We start from the raw sequence: 17,558 nt of genomic DNA on the forward strand, positions 1-17,558 counted from the left end.
AGTCTTCTGTTGTTTATCCATTTCAATTGCTCCATCTGTCAGACCATCTGCCTTCCAGTGACCCCATTTCTTTCCCCCACCCCCATTTCTATTACAGGTCCACACATTTCGAGGTCCGCACTGGTGTGAGTACTGCGCCAACTTCATGTGGGGTCTCATCGCTCAGGGAGTGAGGTGTTCAGGTAGCGCTTCAACATTTTCTGTCATTCTTTTGAAACACTCAGACATCTGTCCCACCCCAGCCTGCACTCCCTGCAGGAGTGGAGGGCTGGGATTTCTTTAAAGAACAAAGCAGGAAATCCTCCCATAGAAGTTAGAGCATTTTCATTTGCCTCGTCAGCTGGTTCAGAAATGAAGCCATCAACCCTTGGTGCTGAGTTACATCCTCTACTAGTAGCTTGATCCTGCCTGTGCCTGTGCCTGCTGTATACATTCAAACATCTTCTTTATGATTAAGTTATCCCTGATGTTTTTATGTCTTAAGATACAAGCAGTGGAAATGGCAAAGCCAGCCAGCAACGAGGCTTCATAACTCCTTTTTTTGCTACCAATCGCTGGGAAGTGCCCTTGTCTGCAAAAAAGACTGCCACCTGTTTCCCATAAAAATACCATGCATTGCTGCAAGCCTGCAGTATCCCACCTCAAGATAAAAACAAAAAACATGACCTTCATTTTCCAAGAGGAATTAGTTTTCTGGTGCCTGTATTGGCATTTTAATAGTGCCTTAATTATTTTAAATTTGTTTGTTCTTTTGTGGAAAAAAGGTTTTGAGCAAAAATGCAATAATCATCACATCACGTGCCTTTGGATTCAGCAAGTGTATTAGTATTTGGTGCATTACAAATGGATTTTCATAACTTCTTTCTCCAGATCTGAAATCACTTCAAAAAATTGTTTGTCTTACCTCTTCCTGCCCTGACCTCCAGGCATTCCTGATTTCAGACTGGCACCAAACACTTCCAGCCCTGACATCTACCTTTCACAGACAGAGGACGTGGTTGTTACCTAAAATAGATCACAGTTTGAAGGATCAAAGTAGCTTTCACAAATGCACAGTTTTAATAAGTGCAGTCTCAGCTACTGCTACCTCTTGTCTGTCTGTAGGTGAATACTGGTAACAGTAAAGAATATGAGAAGGAGATTAAAAAAGAGGAATAGTAGTTTGCTTTTCAAGCTATTTGATCTTAAACACAAGTGTGCAAAACCTGACGTCACTAATGCACAGCACTGTATTTATTCACATACATAAAATATTAAACTTATGAAAAGGCAAATTTATTTAGTAGGAAACATAATACTCTCCCTCATAAAATTACCAGCATTTAACTCTAACTACACAGATGCATTTAAATTTAACTTCACATGCCTGGAGAACAGCACTGAACACAATGCAGGCAGGATCCTATTTGCCGCTTCTCACATTTGTTTAGATTTCACAGATAATGAATTATGCATTAATAACTGTATGGAGAAATGCACAAAAACCTACCCAATTCCATTAAATGTTTAGGTGTGCTTATGATTTTGCTTGATTAATAATTTATAGAGTATAATGCTGAAACATGCTGCAAGTTATACTTCTGTTTACATGTTTAATAGCTTAATGTTAAATTAACTCAAAGGGTTATCAGTGATGAGCATGACTGGGAAGGAATCAGAGTTATATAAGATAATGCAACTCACAGTGGTGGTGTTTGCTTTACTGAAGCTTATAAATTCATTTGGCTAAATACTTGAATCTATTAGAAAAATTCAATTTGTGGAGGTGAAGCAGTGATGGTTTAACAGAAACCCACCTGTTCAACTGAGGGCAGTATTTGGCTCTGGAGTAAGACAGCAAGAACTATTTGAAAAATGAATCACTTTTTTACATCGTGCCTTTCACAGCACATTTTATGTGCCTAAGCTGACCTACAGGCTAAGCCACAGGGGACACTTAGTCACCAGTGAAGTGATGAGCCAGGGATGGGGAGTCTGCTGATGTGGCAGAGCGAGCCAAAATGTGACACTGCAGGAATGTGGAAGGGAGAGTGAGGCATGCTGGCTCACAGCACTGTCCCAGTTGGAGTGCTCAGGTGAATCTTAGGTTCTCTGGCTGTGATCAGTGCTAAGCCACAGGACAGCCAGCAACAGACAGTCACTACTGTGCCAATTTTAATTATGGCTAATCTAAAATACCCACAAGTTAAGTCTCACGTGTTTAAATGCAAAACCTTGAGCTTTGTGTCCAGTAATGAACTGATCCAGACTGCACCAGCAGTCTCCTTCAGCTCAGAGGAGTGTAAGGGACATCTGGAGTTTTTAAAGCTTTTTGACAACCCTGCTAGAGTTTACTTGTCCCACTATGGGATTTTTGCACATTTTCATGCTCATCCTTCTCATCTCCACACTATTCTATCTTTCCTGACTGATGGGGAAATTGTGCCTCTTGCTTGATGTGGACCAGGGAAATAAATTGTTGGACAAGACCTATCAGCATTAGTATTAATTAATGAATGAGTTAACATGGCTAACTCTGCTTGCAGACTGCGGGTTGAACGTACACAAGCAGTGCTCCAAATACGTGCCCAACGACTGCCAGCCAGACCTCAAGAGGATAAAGCGAGTCTACTGCTGCGACCTCACCACGCTGGTGAAGGCCCACAACACCCAGCGGCCCATGGTGGTGGATTCCTGCATTCGGGAGATCGAAGCAAGAGGTTTGTGTGCTTGGGAGAGCAGCAGACACAGCGAAATGAGGATGACTTGAATTACATGCTAAGCTAGAACCCGTGCTGTGCTTGTGCACACTGAGGACTGGATGAGAAAATGGGTTTTTAAGCGTAGGTGATACATTGCTTTGCATTAGCTAGTAAAATTAAATCATGGCATTCCTTAATGCAATTCACTGAAATTCTTTCTGAAAGCATGTCAAAACATGTATTACATTACACTTCTGAAAGGGGTGAACTTTAAAGTGAACTTCTAAGTTCATGTTTATGTATCTTTTTTCATTACTTTATTTTAACATACCTAGGGACACATCTCATTTCAGAGCAATCAGTTTAAATCAAATCAATTTTTAATAACCTTTATGGACATTGTGGGCAGGAGAGCACGAGTGACTGGAAGTGACTTGGACAAGTGAGGCCAGGAGCTATGGTGTTTTGTGGCAGGACATATCTCATGATGCTTGGTGACTGACTGATGGATCCTGTGGCACAGGCAGCATGTCACAGCCAAAACTCAAGCTTGTGACAGGTTTTTGGTAAACGGATGCATGCCAGATTGAAGGAAAAACATATCCCCTTCAATAATCATGTATCCCCTCTTTAATATTCATGTATTTTTCTTTTGGATAGCAAATGTGCATGTTGTGCTGCCCAATAAGGCAAATTTTCCTGTTAGTCACAGCTTCAGCACAGGAATCTAATAATGTTGAATTCATGGCATCCCAGTAATCTGCATAGCAACACACTGATGCTAGCCATAGGGATTTCAAACCCACGCATCATCTACTGAATTGACTCAAAGACTTACTAGTAAATCCCCTGCACTGCTCTGTAAAGCTCTAGCAGGATTATATCATCATTGCAGGGACAAATGGAAAGAATAGTATGGACTAAGACAGAAGAGCTTTACTCTGATGATATAGCAGGAAGCTACATTGCATTTGAGATCTAATCACTTACTTGTACATTTATTGATTGAGAAAAAATCTGCTGCCTGCTCTCTGTTTTTTCAACATCTTTATATTTCTTTCCTTAATTGTCATAGAGCTATGAAAGATTCTGATTTTGTTCTTAAGAAGACAAAGAATATTGGAACTTATAAGTAGGTTAGCACAGTGCATAGTTACAATAAGGGATTTGGGGATTGAAATTAATAATGTATGTGTAACTTGGTTTGCTCTGCTGAACTGCCCTGCATTTCATGTTGGTGTGGAGCAACGGGGCAAGAGTTGTGCAAGTGAGCAGATCTCTTGTGGTGAAACTGTAGAAGGGATGTACTGATGTGGGGAAGAACTGCATCCAGCACATCTATCAGCTGTGTATAAGTAAAAACTGAACAGCAAAACAGGAAAAAATTGTGCTCATAGGGAAAGGCAGTCTTTTACTTGCATTGCTATTTATCATTCGGCAACTGGTAAAAGGAACGGAGACCTCTAAAGCTTTATTAATTATAGCCAAATCCAGGAAAATCTCCTACATAAAATGAATAAATCGTAATAACATCACATGCCTCACCATTAGCAAATTGCAGTATTTTTCTCTAACATAATCAAATCAACCATGTACCTAATAAAATCAGAAAGTATAAATTCTAAAATGCTTTAATCCTTTAAAAAAAATTTTTGACATCATCTTGATCTTTCCTTAACTGCTCCAGTTTCCCATTACAAATAGCATTTTGCACTGCTTAGTAGGTCTGCTGTTCTTGCTTTATTGTTCTTAAGCCTAAATATCTGTTGGTTACTGAAGCTAAGTTAACAAGAACTTTTTGTTTCAGGTTTAAAGTCCGAGGGCCTCTATAGAGTTTCAGGCTTCACTGAGCACATTGAAGATGTGAAAATGGCCTTTGATCGAGGTACACCGTTTTTTAATCTTGTACAGTTTTAATCTAAGCTTTCAGTTCTAGGACATTTCAGATCTTTCAGGGTTTATATATGCACCATGGTAATGAAACTGACATATATGCATATAACCTGTCTTTTCTGAGTTTAAAGTGATCTGTAGTCCTTTTCATAAGGAGAAATTATATTTCATAGTTGGAAGGAATAATTAAACGTGAAGTATTAGTGTTTAAGTGGGGTACTGGACAACTGCTCAATCTAGCAGCACAGCCTAGGTCCCAATTCAAGTGTGAGCATAGATGGTACCAGGGGAAAGTCGTTAGTCCTGTCTTTAATAGACTCAGCACTTTACAATACAATAATCTGTTTATGAGTTTAAGGACCAGGAATTCCAACTGGGAAGTCCTTCTGCATGTAGCCTTGTAGAAAGCACTGCACCACTGTGCACGTGATTGCATCTGAACAACAGATGAGAGGGGCATTGAGGAGATCAGTTGTACAGCATATTGAAAAACTAACAGTTAAAACACTGCCTGATTACCATCCTCATTGCCCTTCTGAATCGATTGAGCTGATTATGTTGGTTCTGGTCATGCACAGAGTCTTTGCACACAGGACTAACTTTAAGTGTGTATTTAAGTGAGCAACAGGGTAGGGCCTCCATTAATAGAAAATACCTTTGCAAGTATATTTGAGAAGTTACATAAATATTCTTCAAATTTCCCATAAATAGTGGTTTCCTTCCTACTTAATTTTTTCAGGTATTTCCTCTGCCATGGTAGGGAATAGGGTCAGACACAGCCCTGTGATCACAAGTCCATGGGTATGAGGCAGGTCCAGGTCAAGCCAGAGAGTCAGCTTGTGGGTCAGGGTAGTGAGCATGGTGCAGCTGGAGACAGCTGTGATGTCACTCAGGCAGGGACTGAGGGCCCAGGGGGCCCATGGGCAGGAGATGTGGGGGCTCCAGGGGAGGCTACAAAGGCCAGCAAATTCTGTGGATGACACATCTTATACTTGCTGTGCCTGCACATTTCTTGTTTGGAGGCAGTTTGTTATGCAGACAGCTCCATAAAGAAAGTCCAGCTAGGAATTTCCAAACTGGCTGTTTTCATCCTGAAATATCCTTTAAAAAATAATACATATTTTAAAATATGTTGGATGCTGTGAACATATGCATACACACACATAGGTCAGCCATTCTTTGGGCCAGAGAGATGCACAGTGATATGACTGCTATCATGGCAAGGTAGTGTTCCAGATGTGCCACATGCAGCAATAATCCTGGGAGGCTCACAGTCCTCATAGGTGCCATTCTGCTCCCTGCAGGTAGATCTGGCCTGGCAAACTCTTTTTCTGTGTGTTAATTTTCGTTTAACTGTAACAACCTGGATGAAACCCAGGAGAGGAATGGGTTTTAGATGGAAGAGTTGGGAGAAAGCAGATTTAAATTTATGTCTGAGCATGACTTCAACACTGCTGCAGCTGTAGTTCCTTTGCAAATGCTTTGAACCACTGGAGCCACTTCAGTTTATTGCCTATTTATTAAGTATACTCCTGGCATAATTGATGGCAATACACACTTGGCAATACACACTTTCTTCCCACAGCAAGGAAGAAAGTGTGATTTAAAAAGGCAGCAGCACCTAGAAACAGGAAGTGACTAGCAGCATTGGATTTCCAAAGGGAAAAAAAGCATGGATAAACATGAAAGCAGAGAAAGAAAGAACAGAATTTGCATACAAAGGCTGTGGGGAAGGCCACTGGACAGGAATAGACCAAAATCTGTGTCTTCATTTTTTTAAAACTTTCATGAGGGGAAAGGGCTAAGAAAGGAAAGAGTGTTGCCATTAATAAAAAGGCATGAATTAAAGCAGGAGAATAAAAAACATAATCCTGTTACGAGCTAGAGAACTAGGGTATTGCGGGGACCAGAAGCTGACAACTTTCAACACTTTCCTGTGTTGAAAATGTTTTCTCCCTGAACTGGGGTGGAAAAGCAGGAAGAGTTGAGAATTTTACAGGAAATGATTCAAAGAAAAACAAAATAGGGTGTTTTTTTGTTCTGTCTTGTGGGCTGTGCAGCTTGAAGGTGGTTGTCACCTGGCAGCAGTTTGAATTGGCAAAACACTTCCAACCTGAGAGCTCAGGGCTTGCTTCCCTGTCAGATCCTTAGAGAGACAGGGATGCCACCCTCTCTTTTGCATCCCAGCCCCATAGGTAGGAACACACTGCTTTTCTGTTGCCCTCTTAACTCTACTAGTACTAGAAGCCAGAGCAGCATAGAGTGAACAATCCCAAGAATGAGGATTATCCCAGTTCTCTGTCCCAGGTGAAAGAGCTGAGAAAGAAAGGATCTGACTGCCAGGTGGAAGGTCTTGTCTTCAACACCACTTGGAAATTTTCTGTGAAAATTTAATTTTCTGTCCAAAAAGTGAAGTTTGTGAGGGTTTTACAGAATTTGTATTTCCACATTCACTAAAGGAAAGAAACTAAAAAAAAAAAAAAAAAAAAAAAAAGTAAATTACAGGAAAATTAAAATTACAGGAAATTAACTTTTTTTGGGGGGGCAGATAGTCAAAGGAGCTGCTGAGAGCAGGGGTATGAACCAGAGAAGAGAACTCTTTAATCTAATTGACAGTCTTGGCACACTACTGGAGGATGTACACTGGCCAGGAATAAATTTCATTTAACAATTTAAGGACCATTTTTTAACCATCTGAAAACAAGGCTTTCAAACAACCTTCTATAAGAGCAGGGATAAAACCCATTAGCTAGTTTTATAAATGGAAGTTGTAGGGTTTACAAGAAGGTGCCTGCAGTGGCAGAACACTGCACTTCAGCATTCTAGAGGTCCCTCCTTGCCCTTAGTTTCTGAGTCAGTCCCCAGGCACCTGGATAAATTCCAGGACACTTTCACATGTCCAGAAATACAGCATTGAGTAAAAGGGTTTGAAAACAGACAGGCAAGGAGTCCTCCCATTTTAAATGCGCAGGATGCATCCTTCAAATAATGCCATCAAGTGTTCTGGTTCCAAGTTCCTCATCAAGCCACAGGGGCCAGAAGACAGCAGGATACAGGAGGATGAGACATGGGAGCTGACTTGGCCGTGGGGGACCTCTCCTGCTGATCTCATGTGCAGCTGAAGGGGTGCAATGAAGAGCAGCCAGCTCTCCCTCTGACTAATTCTGCCTTGACAAAGAGGCAGTCACTTGGTGCTTCCAAAGAATCACAGCAAGAACAGAAAAAAGTTACCATCTCTGGAAGAGAATAGCATCCCACATAATATTACTTGGGCCAAATGTAGCTGTTATAGTTGGTTTTAAAAAAGGGTGAAGTTGGTCCTCATCTGATTTAAACTGCCTTCCAAAGCCCAAGCAGTGTAAATACCCCTACTGTAAATTAGCATTAGGCTCTCTGAGGCATTGACAATGTTCCATTTTAGTGATTTTTGTAATGAGAAGGAGGGGAATAATGTGGATTTATTTAATCTAGTGAATGTTGGTGCTGTAGAATGACAGTTGCTCTCTGTCAGCATTGTTGAGCTGTGGCGTTGTGGCATCCAGAGAACAGCCATTGTGCATTTTATCCACAGAGCTGCCATTGTCACCACCGCATTCTGTCCCCCCACTTGTTTGTACAACTGGCTAGTACAATACACTGGCTAAAAATATTATGCTGTTAAATATTACATGAGCACTTAGAGGCATCCTGAATCATACTCTTTTGCCAGTGTAGCTGAAAACCTACAAATGCCAAATCCAAGAAAAAACTAAAAGAAGCATGCTAGCGTGGTAAAGGTTGTGCAATGGAAAAAAACACTTAGGAGAAAGGAACTTAAATAAAACCTAATTCGGTATTCAGAGGGCATTGGTGAGGCTTTAAGAATGTAATACTTATTCTATTTCATTCTGTAATGAACTATTGATAATTTCTATGGCATCCGAAATCATCTGAAACCTTTAAGGAAAAGAATAAAAACTTTATTTTTCTTGAGATATTCAGATTTCAACATAATACAACAAAATACATTGAGAGTCAAACTAACAAAGAGAGAGAAATTATGGGGTTTGGGTAGAATTAGGTTTGTAAAGCTGAAATTTACTATGTGTTTGTAATCCAAAATATAAAAAAAAACCCTATATTAACATATGGATGCTGCAATTTTACTGAAAATGCCAACTACAATCTGAAAAAGTTCCTGTATTGAAGAGGAAAAAAAATTATTGTGGTAATGCAGAAGGTACCATGTAAACCACATATAATTCATATATGCATACACACACCAGTCCCTACATATCTGCTGCAAAAATGTGCAGATATTACAACAGGTAATAATTGCTGGGTTCACTTTAAAATAAACTTCAGTGCATTTCCAATGGATGTGTATTTGTTTCTGAAGAGAAGAGTAAAATCTTTGACTCAGGAATTCATAATTTTTCCTACAGTAAGCACATATGCAAATAAGAGTTATGTTTGAAGTACACTGTATTTTGAAGTACCTCAAGCTGAAGTGCCCCTTTAAGGAAGCTTGCTGGGCTGCTTTGTAAAAGTACTAAATAAATAACACTTCCATTTAGTATACTGGTGACCTGGATAATAGATGTAAGCTTGTGCTTTGCTGTATCTGTTCTGATGCAGCTGCTGGCTGCTTGGAGGTATCTGTTTTCAGTGGAGAGTTTTGAGTGCACAGTGTCCATCAATTAAATAGAGCTCTCCACACAAAGCTTTACAAGACTAATGCCACCGTGCCTGGAATGTGTGGATTAAACAAAAGATTGGGGCAGTGCAAACATCCTCCTAGGGCTTATTGATGCTGTATTAAATTAAATGCTGATGGATGTATTCAGACTGCTCAGCTGCATCAAGAAAGGCTGTTTGTTTTAAACACTTAAGCATATAATCTCCTCTTGATGAGAACATGTAGTGCTATTAGTCTTAATGAGAATTATGTGCATACATTGGACAGGACGTATCCCTGAAAGATTAATGCCATAGGTTTGTATAAAATGTCTGCAATCAATATAAACTCTTTTACTGTGCTGTGAAAGCCTTTATCTCCATCTTGGTATCAAGCACCCCACTCATCTGTCTGTACCAGGGTATGTCCACAAGCACTGTCACTGTGAGACAAGCAAGGCAATGGCTTTACAACATGTCAGCACTTTGCTGGTAACAGCCCAAGCTTGTGCCTGCATCTCCTGGCAGACACAGCAAACCCCTCTCAGCTGCACAAGCAGGCAGAACCTTGTGTCACTCCACTCACCATGTGGTCCTCACCTGCCCCACCTGTCCTGAGGGAAGCCTGAGGTAAAGCTGGGGGTTAAATCCAGACAGCCACACCCTGTACTTGACCATCTTTCTACTGGAAGACTGCCAAGATAGAGAGGTCCCAGGAAGGGAGGAAAGCAGAATTTCTTGATATAGAGAAAAAATGTGGGTCATGAGGGTACTAGGTAGCACAGAACAGAGGTAGTCATTTGAACTTGAAAAATTATAGTGCTCCTACTTTGCTGCTACTTTTTGTAATTTCACTCTTTGCAAGCCAGGACTTCGCAGCAACACCTGTAAACTTTAAGCTCATGTGTTTAAAAGTGCTCTTTCATAGAGTTCTGACTAACTGTTATATTGCGACACACAAAATGTATGCCTTTTTAGATGCATAATTCATCTGTTTATCATTTTATTCATTACAAGTATCCATATTAATTTAAAAAACCTGTGATGCACATTTCAGAATAATTGTATAGCTAAATTCCTTAGCATGCCTATTTGAATTCAGATCTTTGCTATAAATAAATAAGTCAAATATTAAGATAGTAGAAGATAGCATAAAATAAGACAGCTTTCTTTTCAGCTAATCACTATAGTTATGTTGGTACAAGATATGTAAGATTTGGATGTTTCTTGATTTTTCCTACTAGTCTCCTGAGGGTGACTGGAAATTTATGTTATTTCTCCATGCCTGTCTTTCCCCAAGTGCAGATAAAAATATGATTTTTATCTGTGCACAGATCTGCAGATGGAAAATATGATGTCAGAACAAATTATTAATAGCTTAGTTTCAGTGAATAAATGGGCTAAATGCAAGAAATATGTTATTAACATGTTTTTTTCATCCAACATTAAAACAGTATGTTTGAGGTGATACTCTGCAGATATGGATGCTGTAATCACCAGCCCCTCCAAAAGACGTGAGCAAATAAATTGTTTACTAAAACATAAAGAAACTACCATTCCTCACTGATATACTGTAAACTTGGTAGCAATATATTCTCATTTAAGCCTTCCAAGCACTTTCAGGTTGATTTTCTTTTCAGGTTGCACACAATAAATCTGACTTAGAAGACTAGCCTTGCTTCCCTCAAAATTAGGGTGGTTTTAAACAGATTTCTTCCTCCTTTTCTAGATGGTGACAAGGCTGATATTTCTGCCAGCATTTATCCAGACATAAACATCATTGCTGGAGCACTGAAGCTCTATTTCAGAGACTTACCAATTCCTGTGATCACGTATGACACCTATTCCAAGTTCATAGAGGCAGCAAGTAAGTAGTGCTTAGCATTTGTACCAACCTTTATTTACATTTCCCATCCGTAAAGCTGTCCATGTTAAAGGAAAGGACAGAAAAAAACTGGAAGGATGGGTGCTGTCTTCATTCCTTCTCTGCCATGTCCTTTATTCACATGAAGCTTTTGCCTGATTGTTCATCAGATGGGATGTCACTCAGGTTAAAAAAAAATAAAAGCAAATGAATGGTATCAAAATAAGCAACTAGTATCAGAAAGTGTGGTTTCAGTGTCTTTTTGTATGTCAAGATAAAAAAATAGTGTAAATCCTGCTAAATCTAAAAAAATTTTAGAGAGATTGCCAAACAGTTCTAAATGAGCACTGATGCTCAGTATATGTAGGTATCATTCATACCTACATATTTAAATACATTGAGAAACCTTGAAGTAATTCCATGCCATTTCAATCTCTAGCTAAACCTACATATTCAAGCATAGTGTCCTAAAGTCATATATCTACACTCCCATCTAGTTTTGAGGGGTAATGAAAATACTCTTTTGTAATATTTTAAATAGGCAGTTCTGGGCAGAAGAGCACGGGCACTGGGCATGAAGCACTTAACAAAGCTCGGGTACTGTACCTGGACAGACCTGTAGACAGAGCTACAGACTATGGACTATGGAGATAACTCCTGGGAAGTCTTTGTTGCTGATTTCTTTTAAAAACCCTTTTTTTTTTTTTTTGAGGATGTAGAAATTGCTGACAAGTGTCACATTTATGAGCACAATATTTATCCCTGCAAGCACAGTCAATGGCTTGTAAATGATTCCATAATAATAAGTTATCTTCCTGATTTATTGCTGTGTACACATGGAAAGCCCTATTAACATTAATCCCGTTTGGTGTTTTTACAGAAATCTCCAATCCTGATGAACGACTAGAAGCAATACATGAAGTGTTGATGTTACTCCCTGCTGCTCACTACGAGACACTTAGATACCTAATGATTCATCTCAAAAAGTGAGTTAATTGACATGCAGGGTAATTCTTGAAGAGCTTAACAATTTTCTGCTTTGAAAGAGAAATATTACAGAAAATCCTAATAAAGCTTCCATTAGCACTGCCTCTAAACCAATAATGTTACAGATAAGCAGACAAGCTGTTTGTATAAGTGCATATAAGCTGTCCACTTAAGTAGCAGAGATCCTTTTACTGGCATATTATTTCAAACCTTTCAAGAGTTAATTGACATTTGTCACCCCTCTCTAAGGCAGATAATATCTGAAAAATACCCAATGGTGGGTACTCCAGAGATGTACTGCTGTGAAGCAGCACTAGCCCATGTTTTGCTTCTGCCTCCCCTTACCTCCTGTTTTGTCTTCTTGAACAACAGCCCTAAAAGGAAAGAGCTATCTCATGAGTTGTTTCCTCACATCACAGGAAGCCAAGAACCAAGCAGGGCCTATTTTTATATGCCTAGTAAAAGTAATACAGGTCCCAGTTATATCTCTCCTGGTTTTAAACAAGTTCTGCCTCATTTGCTTTCTAAAGCTTCTTTAGGCATACATAAGACATCCATGAGAGGCTTCATAAGGCATACAGAATTTTCAAAAGTGCCTAAATTTAATTTTTAAGGTACTTAGGAGTACTTCCAAGTTTTCCAAGTTTTCAGCTAGGTACCTAGAAAAATTAAGGACTGCTCCAGAGAGGGTCCATCACTTCCATTAATTTCAAGCAAAACTGTTTTTCAAAACCATGCTAACTCTACTTTGGTGCTTTGGGTATTTACATGCCTCAAGAGGTCTTCTTTGTCGGTTTTTAAACTGAAGCTGAGTACAGACTGGTGCTGTCATCTCAAAGCAGGCCTTCATTTATGGCTATATTGCCCAAGTTATTCCTTGTCTCTGGTTAAACTTTGCTACTTGGAAACAACAGGAAAAGGGATAAAGGAGGAAAAAAGCTACTGACCTTTTATTCAGAAAATCACTGATCTCTTCTTAGTTGTCCCACTACTTGCAACACAGCCATAAATGTGGAGTACTTCTTGGGTTTCATCTGCACTATTAATGCCAACCTAAAAAGGCCTCAATTCACATAAAGCTGCATCAGAGAACTCTTGTGAAGTGCATTTCATGCTCTACCAGGTTCTCATTATGCAGAGACTTTTCCTCATTTTGAATCAGCTCAGGTCATTACAATTGAGTAATTTTTCCCCTTGATGGAACATTACCTGGGCATGCAGGAGCTTCTTTGGACTCTGCAGAAATGAGATGTGCAAATACCCACCCTTGTCAGTATGTATGCATGGACAACTGATGGTGACTCACATTAGCTTTTAAGAAGGCCTGTGGAGGCTATAGAAAAGTGACCTGCACATAGAATCAGTACTTTCATATCCTGGCAGCAAATTTTTAATATACATGTATGGACATATCTTCCTGCTTCTCATTAACTGCAGTCCAGGCTTTGGTTCAGCTGTTGAGCTGAACTACTGATGAGGCAGAAAGAGTCTGAAGTGCTGATTAGGCTTCCTCTCTCAAATATCTACAAGTCACGCAATGAGTTTCCTCTCCATTCCCAAATTGTAGCTTTTGGTGTCTGCATGGGAATGAAGTGTACTTCAGTTCCTATGGAGAATCTGCTGGAGAGATTTGAATGTGAAAGGAAAGAATCATTAAGGTTCAGACTGTGCTGTTCTGTAGATTAAACACAGAGTTCCAATTTCAACCCCCTAGGACTCTTGCTGCATGGATAAAACATGCACCAGTATAAGGGAGTCTATGTAAGGACTGCAGGGTCACAGCATCTACACCACCGCTGTTTCTCAGTTGAAAAGAAACTCCAGAGTTGTTAAAAGCACAGGAAAATCAGCAGAGGACAACATCAGCAACAAAAAAATGAGTTTGTCGGTCAATTAATTACCTTCCTGATAACTTTTTGCTCAAAACTGAAGGAAATGCAATAGCATGAGCAGTCCCCCATGTGGTGAAATACATCCAACTCAATCCACACTGACACTGCAGTCAAGCTCTGAATCTTCTCAGTGTTCACCCCAGCTGTGCAGCAAGCCCCACACTCCTGAACAGAGGTGCTAGTAAGATCTGTGTAGCTTTGCACAGCTGTTGAACATCTGTGCTGCATACATGCACAGAGGAAAAGCAGAGTGTCAGACATACAATTGCTTCAGCTTCAAGGTGAAGAGGTGGCTTCAGCTTCACAGCCTTGGTTTGTATTTGCTCCTTGCAAAGCACATCTAACATATGTGCTAGAAGATGAGGATGTATCTGTGAGTAGGGGTACTAATGGATTTCTGTCCTGAAAGCAAAGAGGAACAGCATTTTTCTGTGACAGAGCCATTCTTTGCAGAGCGACAACAGCAGAAGCACAACCAAGTCGTACAAGTGCCTTGCAAACAAGGGAAGTCCAGAGTACTTCTGGTTTCAGCCACTTTGTGCTCCTGTGACAGCATGAGTGAATCCAGCTGGGAATTGCCATGGCTAGGGAAGGCCTCAGCTGTTGCCAGGAGAGCTGTCTCCAAAACTAGATGTGCTTCACCCTGGTAGAGTAGTGTATGAAGGAGATGTGAAACCTTATCCAGGCTGTACTTCTCACAGGAAATGTCTGGTCCATGACTGATCAAGGACCATGATGGATCAAGGGACTGTGGCTGTCCAACACTACAGTGCAAGAGCACTCTCAGGACTGAACTCAATATGCCACTCAAACAGGACAACACTGATGTGATCCAGCACTGCTACCTGGAGGGAAACCTTGAGAACACTTGCATTTTCCAGGAGGCCTGATTTTCCATACAGGGCTGACTTCTCTGCAGCTTGGCCAATCCTTAGTGACCTTTCTTTGCTTCAGCCACAAGCAGTCCATCTATTCTTGCATTTACATTATAGGACCTATGTCAGCAAACAAAACAACCTGGGCTCTTCCCTGAAATGCCTCTGCTCTCTGTCAAGGATAGATGGCATTTATAGCAGCCCAGTTTAAGCAAGCCACCTCTCCAGGCAGGTGCAGGATTCAGCCTACTCCTGAAGTGTAACAACGAGTTGGAATCACTCAGCTCCTGGTTGGCCTGAGGCAGCCAGCAAGGCAGAAAATCCATGTGAAGGGGTGGGTTCCTGCAGGCTGGAATCATGTCTGGGAGCCTTGGTAGTCTAAGGAAAATCTGTGCCTGTATTTGTGGAGCACACCCTCACCCCCTATGTGATACACACCAAGCCCAACCTGCCAGAGAGTTACTCTAGCATAGAGGACTGCTCCATACATCACTATTTAAATCATGATTATGCTTTTAAAAAAGCAATTGCCACTAATTCTTACACCCTAACAGACAGTCACATGGAAAAATGACTGAAGAGGCCCATGAGAGGTGTTTAAAGGCAGTAAAAATTGCAGTCCCACCGCAGCTGCATTGTACTTCTGAAAAAGTAACAATATGGAGCTGTAAAACAGTTATTGTATCGAGAAAAATGAAAAATGTCTACATACCAGTGCTTGATGTGAAGCAAGACTACAGACAGTGATGCAGATATTCTTTTTTTTTCTGGAAAGCAAGCAACTAATTACTTTCTTTCTTTTTTTTTCTTTTTTTTTTTTTTTTTTTATTATTTTTTTTTATTTTAGGGTTACCTTGCATGAAAAGGAGAATTTTATGAATGCTGAAAACCTGGGAATAGTGTTTGGACCTACTTTAATGAGACCTCCAGAGGACAGTACCCTTGCTACACTGAACGACATGCGGTACCAGAAGTTAATTGTGCAGATTTTAATAGAAAATGAAGATGTTCTCTTCTAGTCAGAGAGGCATATCTTCAAAGCCATTTGTTTTAAGATAATTAGTCTGAAGTACAAACAACATTTCTTTCAATTTTTTTAAACAGAAAGGAAGAGTTCCTTGACTGCACTTCAATTTCTGCAAAGTTGCAGATGGATGCCAAAATGTTTAGGGAAAGCCTATGTCTCATAGACATATGCCTCTTTGTAGAAGGGAAAAAGAAGGTCAGAAAAAATCCTCTTACCTTGTATCTTTTGCCTTGCCTCAGATGTATATTTGTTTTGAGAAGTTTCAAACAATTTTATTGTTAACTTATTAAGAAACACAAAACATATTTTAATATGGCTAGAGAAGCAAAAAGGTACTTAATCAGTGTTACTTGTATATGCCTATACCTTTCCTTCTTCATGAGACGTAATTATATATGTCAATTGTGAAACAGAACCTATATTATAAAGATATTTTTACTTTACCTAGCTGAAAGAATGGCATTTTATTTTAGCAAACTATAAATCAATGCGGTGCATTGATTATTTTCACGTAATTATTTCCTGCATTTTTGCTATGATATATTGAAAACAATTGCCACTAATGCAGTATTATCCTGACATACCTCTTCCATTGCAAGTGTTTTAAAGGTGAATACCTTTCTTGGGCATATTTCAGCTTTCCTTAGGTTTCTTTGCATTTAGGCACTAGCATCCTAGGACTGTACACATCTAGCTATTTGCTATTTCCCAAAACATATAACATATTCTCTCTTTTTTTTTTTTTTTTCTCCCATGTAAAATAAGGTCTTGAGAATTTTTTTTAAGTCCTGGTGGTAGTATCAGTTTCACATGCCAGATTTTTCTTGGATTACAGTAATATATAAGTTACGTGATGCTGGGACACTGGATATTTTCTGGCCTTGTTGAAAGTCAGCACTTTTTTGGGTGAATGATGAAGGATTTGGTTTTTCTGTAAAAATTGACTTATGTTTTGTCATGTTTCTCTATTTATAAATGTACAGTAAATCTGCTAAAATTGTAGGTATTTATCTTGAATGTGTTTCCTGATGGTTTGTTAGAAAAAAAAAAAAAAAAAAGAAAGACAAAATGTGTAGGACATGTGGGAGCTGGTAAATTTAATTATTACCAAATTTTAATATTTTTCTCCCCTCACAAACATTGACCTACAGAGTTTGTAGTCTAACTGCAACTTATTCCTAATGTTAAAACTGTTTCTCAGCATGAAGTGTTTCTGCAAGCATAGAAAATCAACATACTTCACTACCAAACTCAATTTTCAGTACAAAAAAACTTCTAATACTCCCTCATCTTGATCATTTGTATCACATGCTTGGTAACTCAGTGATGCAGTTTCCTGAATTATTTCAGGGAGCACATGTTTCTATTCAAATTGAAAAATATGTGTAACTATGATAATGAAGAGAGGTAGAGGGTATGACTGTAAATTTGTCGTCTTCTAGAGAAATAACTAAGGGCTAGATAAATTAACCCAGATTGCAGAGCAAGCGCTAAATAGTCTGAGTTCCCAATACTTCCATAGAGCCTCCTGCCTTGTACAGGACTGTTCGTTGTAGGTTATGTACTACTTAATACTGTCATAAAAATGATCTGGAAATGGTTTTATTTTGTGAAGTGAAATATGCTTTGTAATTTATGATAGTGTAAATGGAAGGAAAAATCCCATTAAATGTGTTAAAAGAG

At 39.4% G+C, this 17,558-nt stretch overlaps 1 protein-coding gene across 1 annotated transcript in view; it reads left to right on the forward strand.

Moving 5' to 3' along the window:
• Nucleotides 1–17,558, forward strand: part of CHN2 (chimerin 2) — a 158,320-nt gene extending 140,762 nt beyond the window's left edge. The window contains exons 8-13 of the mRNA XM_053946126.1: nt 98–182; nt 2,526–2,699; nt 4,489–4,566; nt 10,960–11,097; nt 11,975–12,080; nt 15,696–17,558. Of these exons, the coding sequence (XP_053802101.1) occupies nt 98–182; nt 2,526–2,699; nt 4,489–4,566; nt 10,960–11,097; nt 11,975–12,080; nt 15,696–15,867 (753 nt within the window). The 3' untranslated portion in view covers nt 15,868–17,558. The remainder of the gene's footprint in view (nt 1–97; nt 183–2,525; nt 2,700–4,488; nt 4,567–10,959; nt 11,098–11,974; nt 12,081–15,695) is intronic.

The sequence above is a fragment of the Vidua chalybeata genome, chromosome 1, assembly GCF_026979565.1.
Source record: "Vidua chalybeata isolate OUT-0048 chromosome 1, bVidCha1 merged haplotype, whole genome shotgun sequence".
Lineage (NCBI taxonomy): Eukaryota > Metazoa > Chordata > Aves > Passeriformes > Viduidae > Vidua > Vidua chalybeata.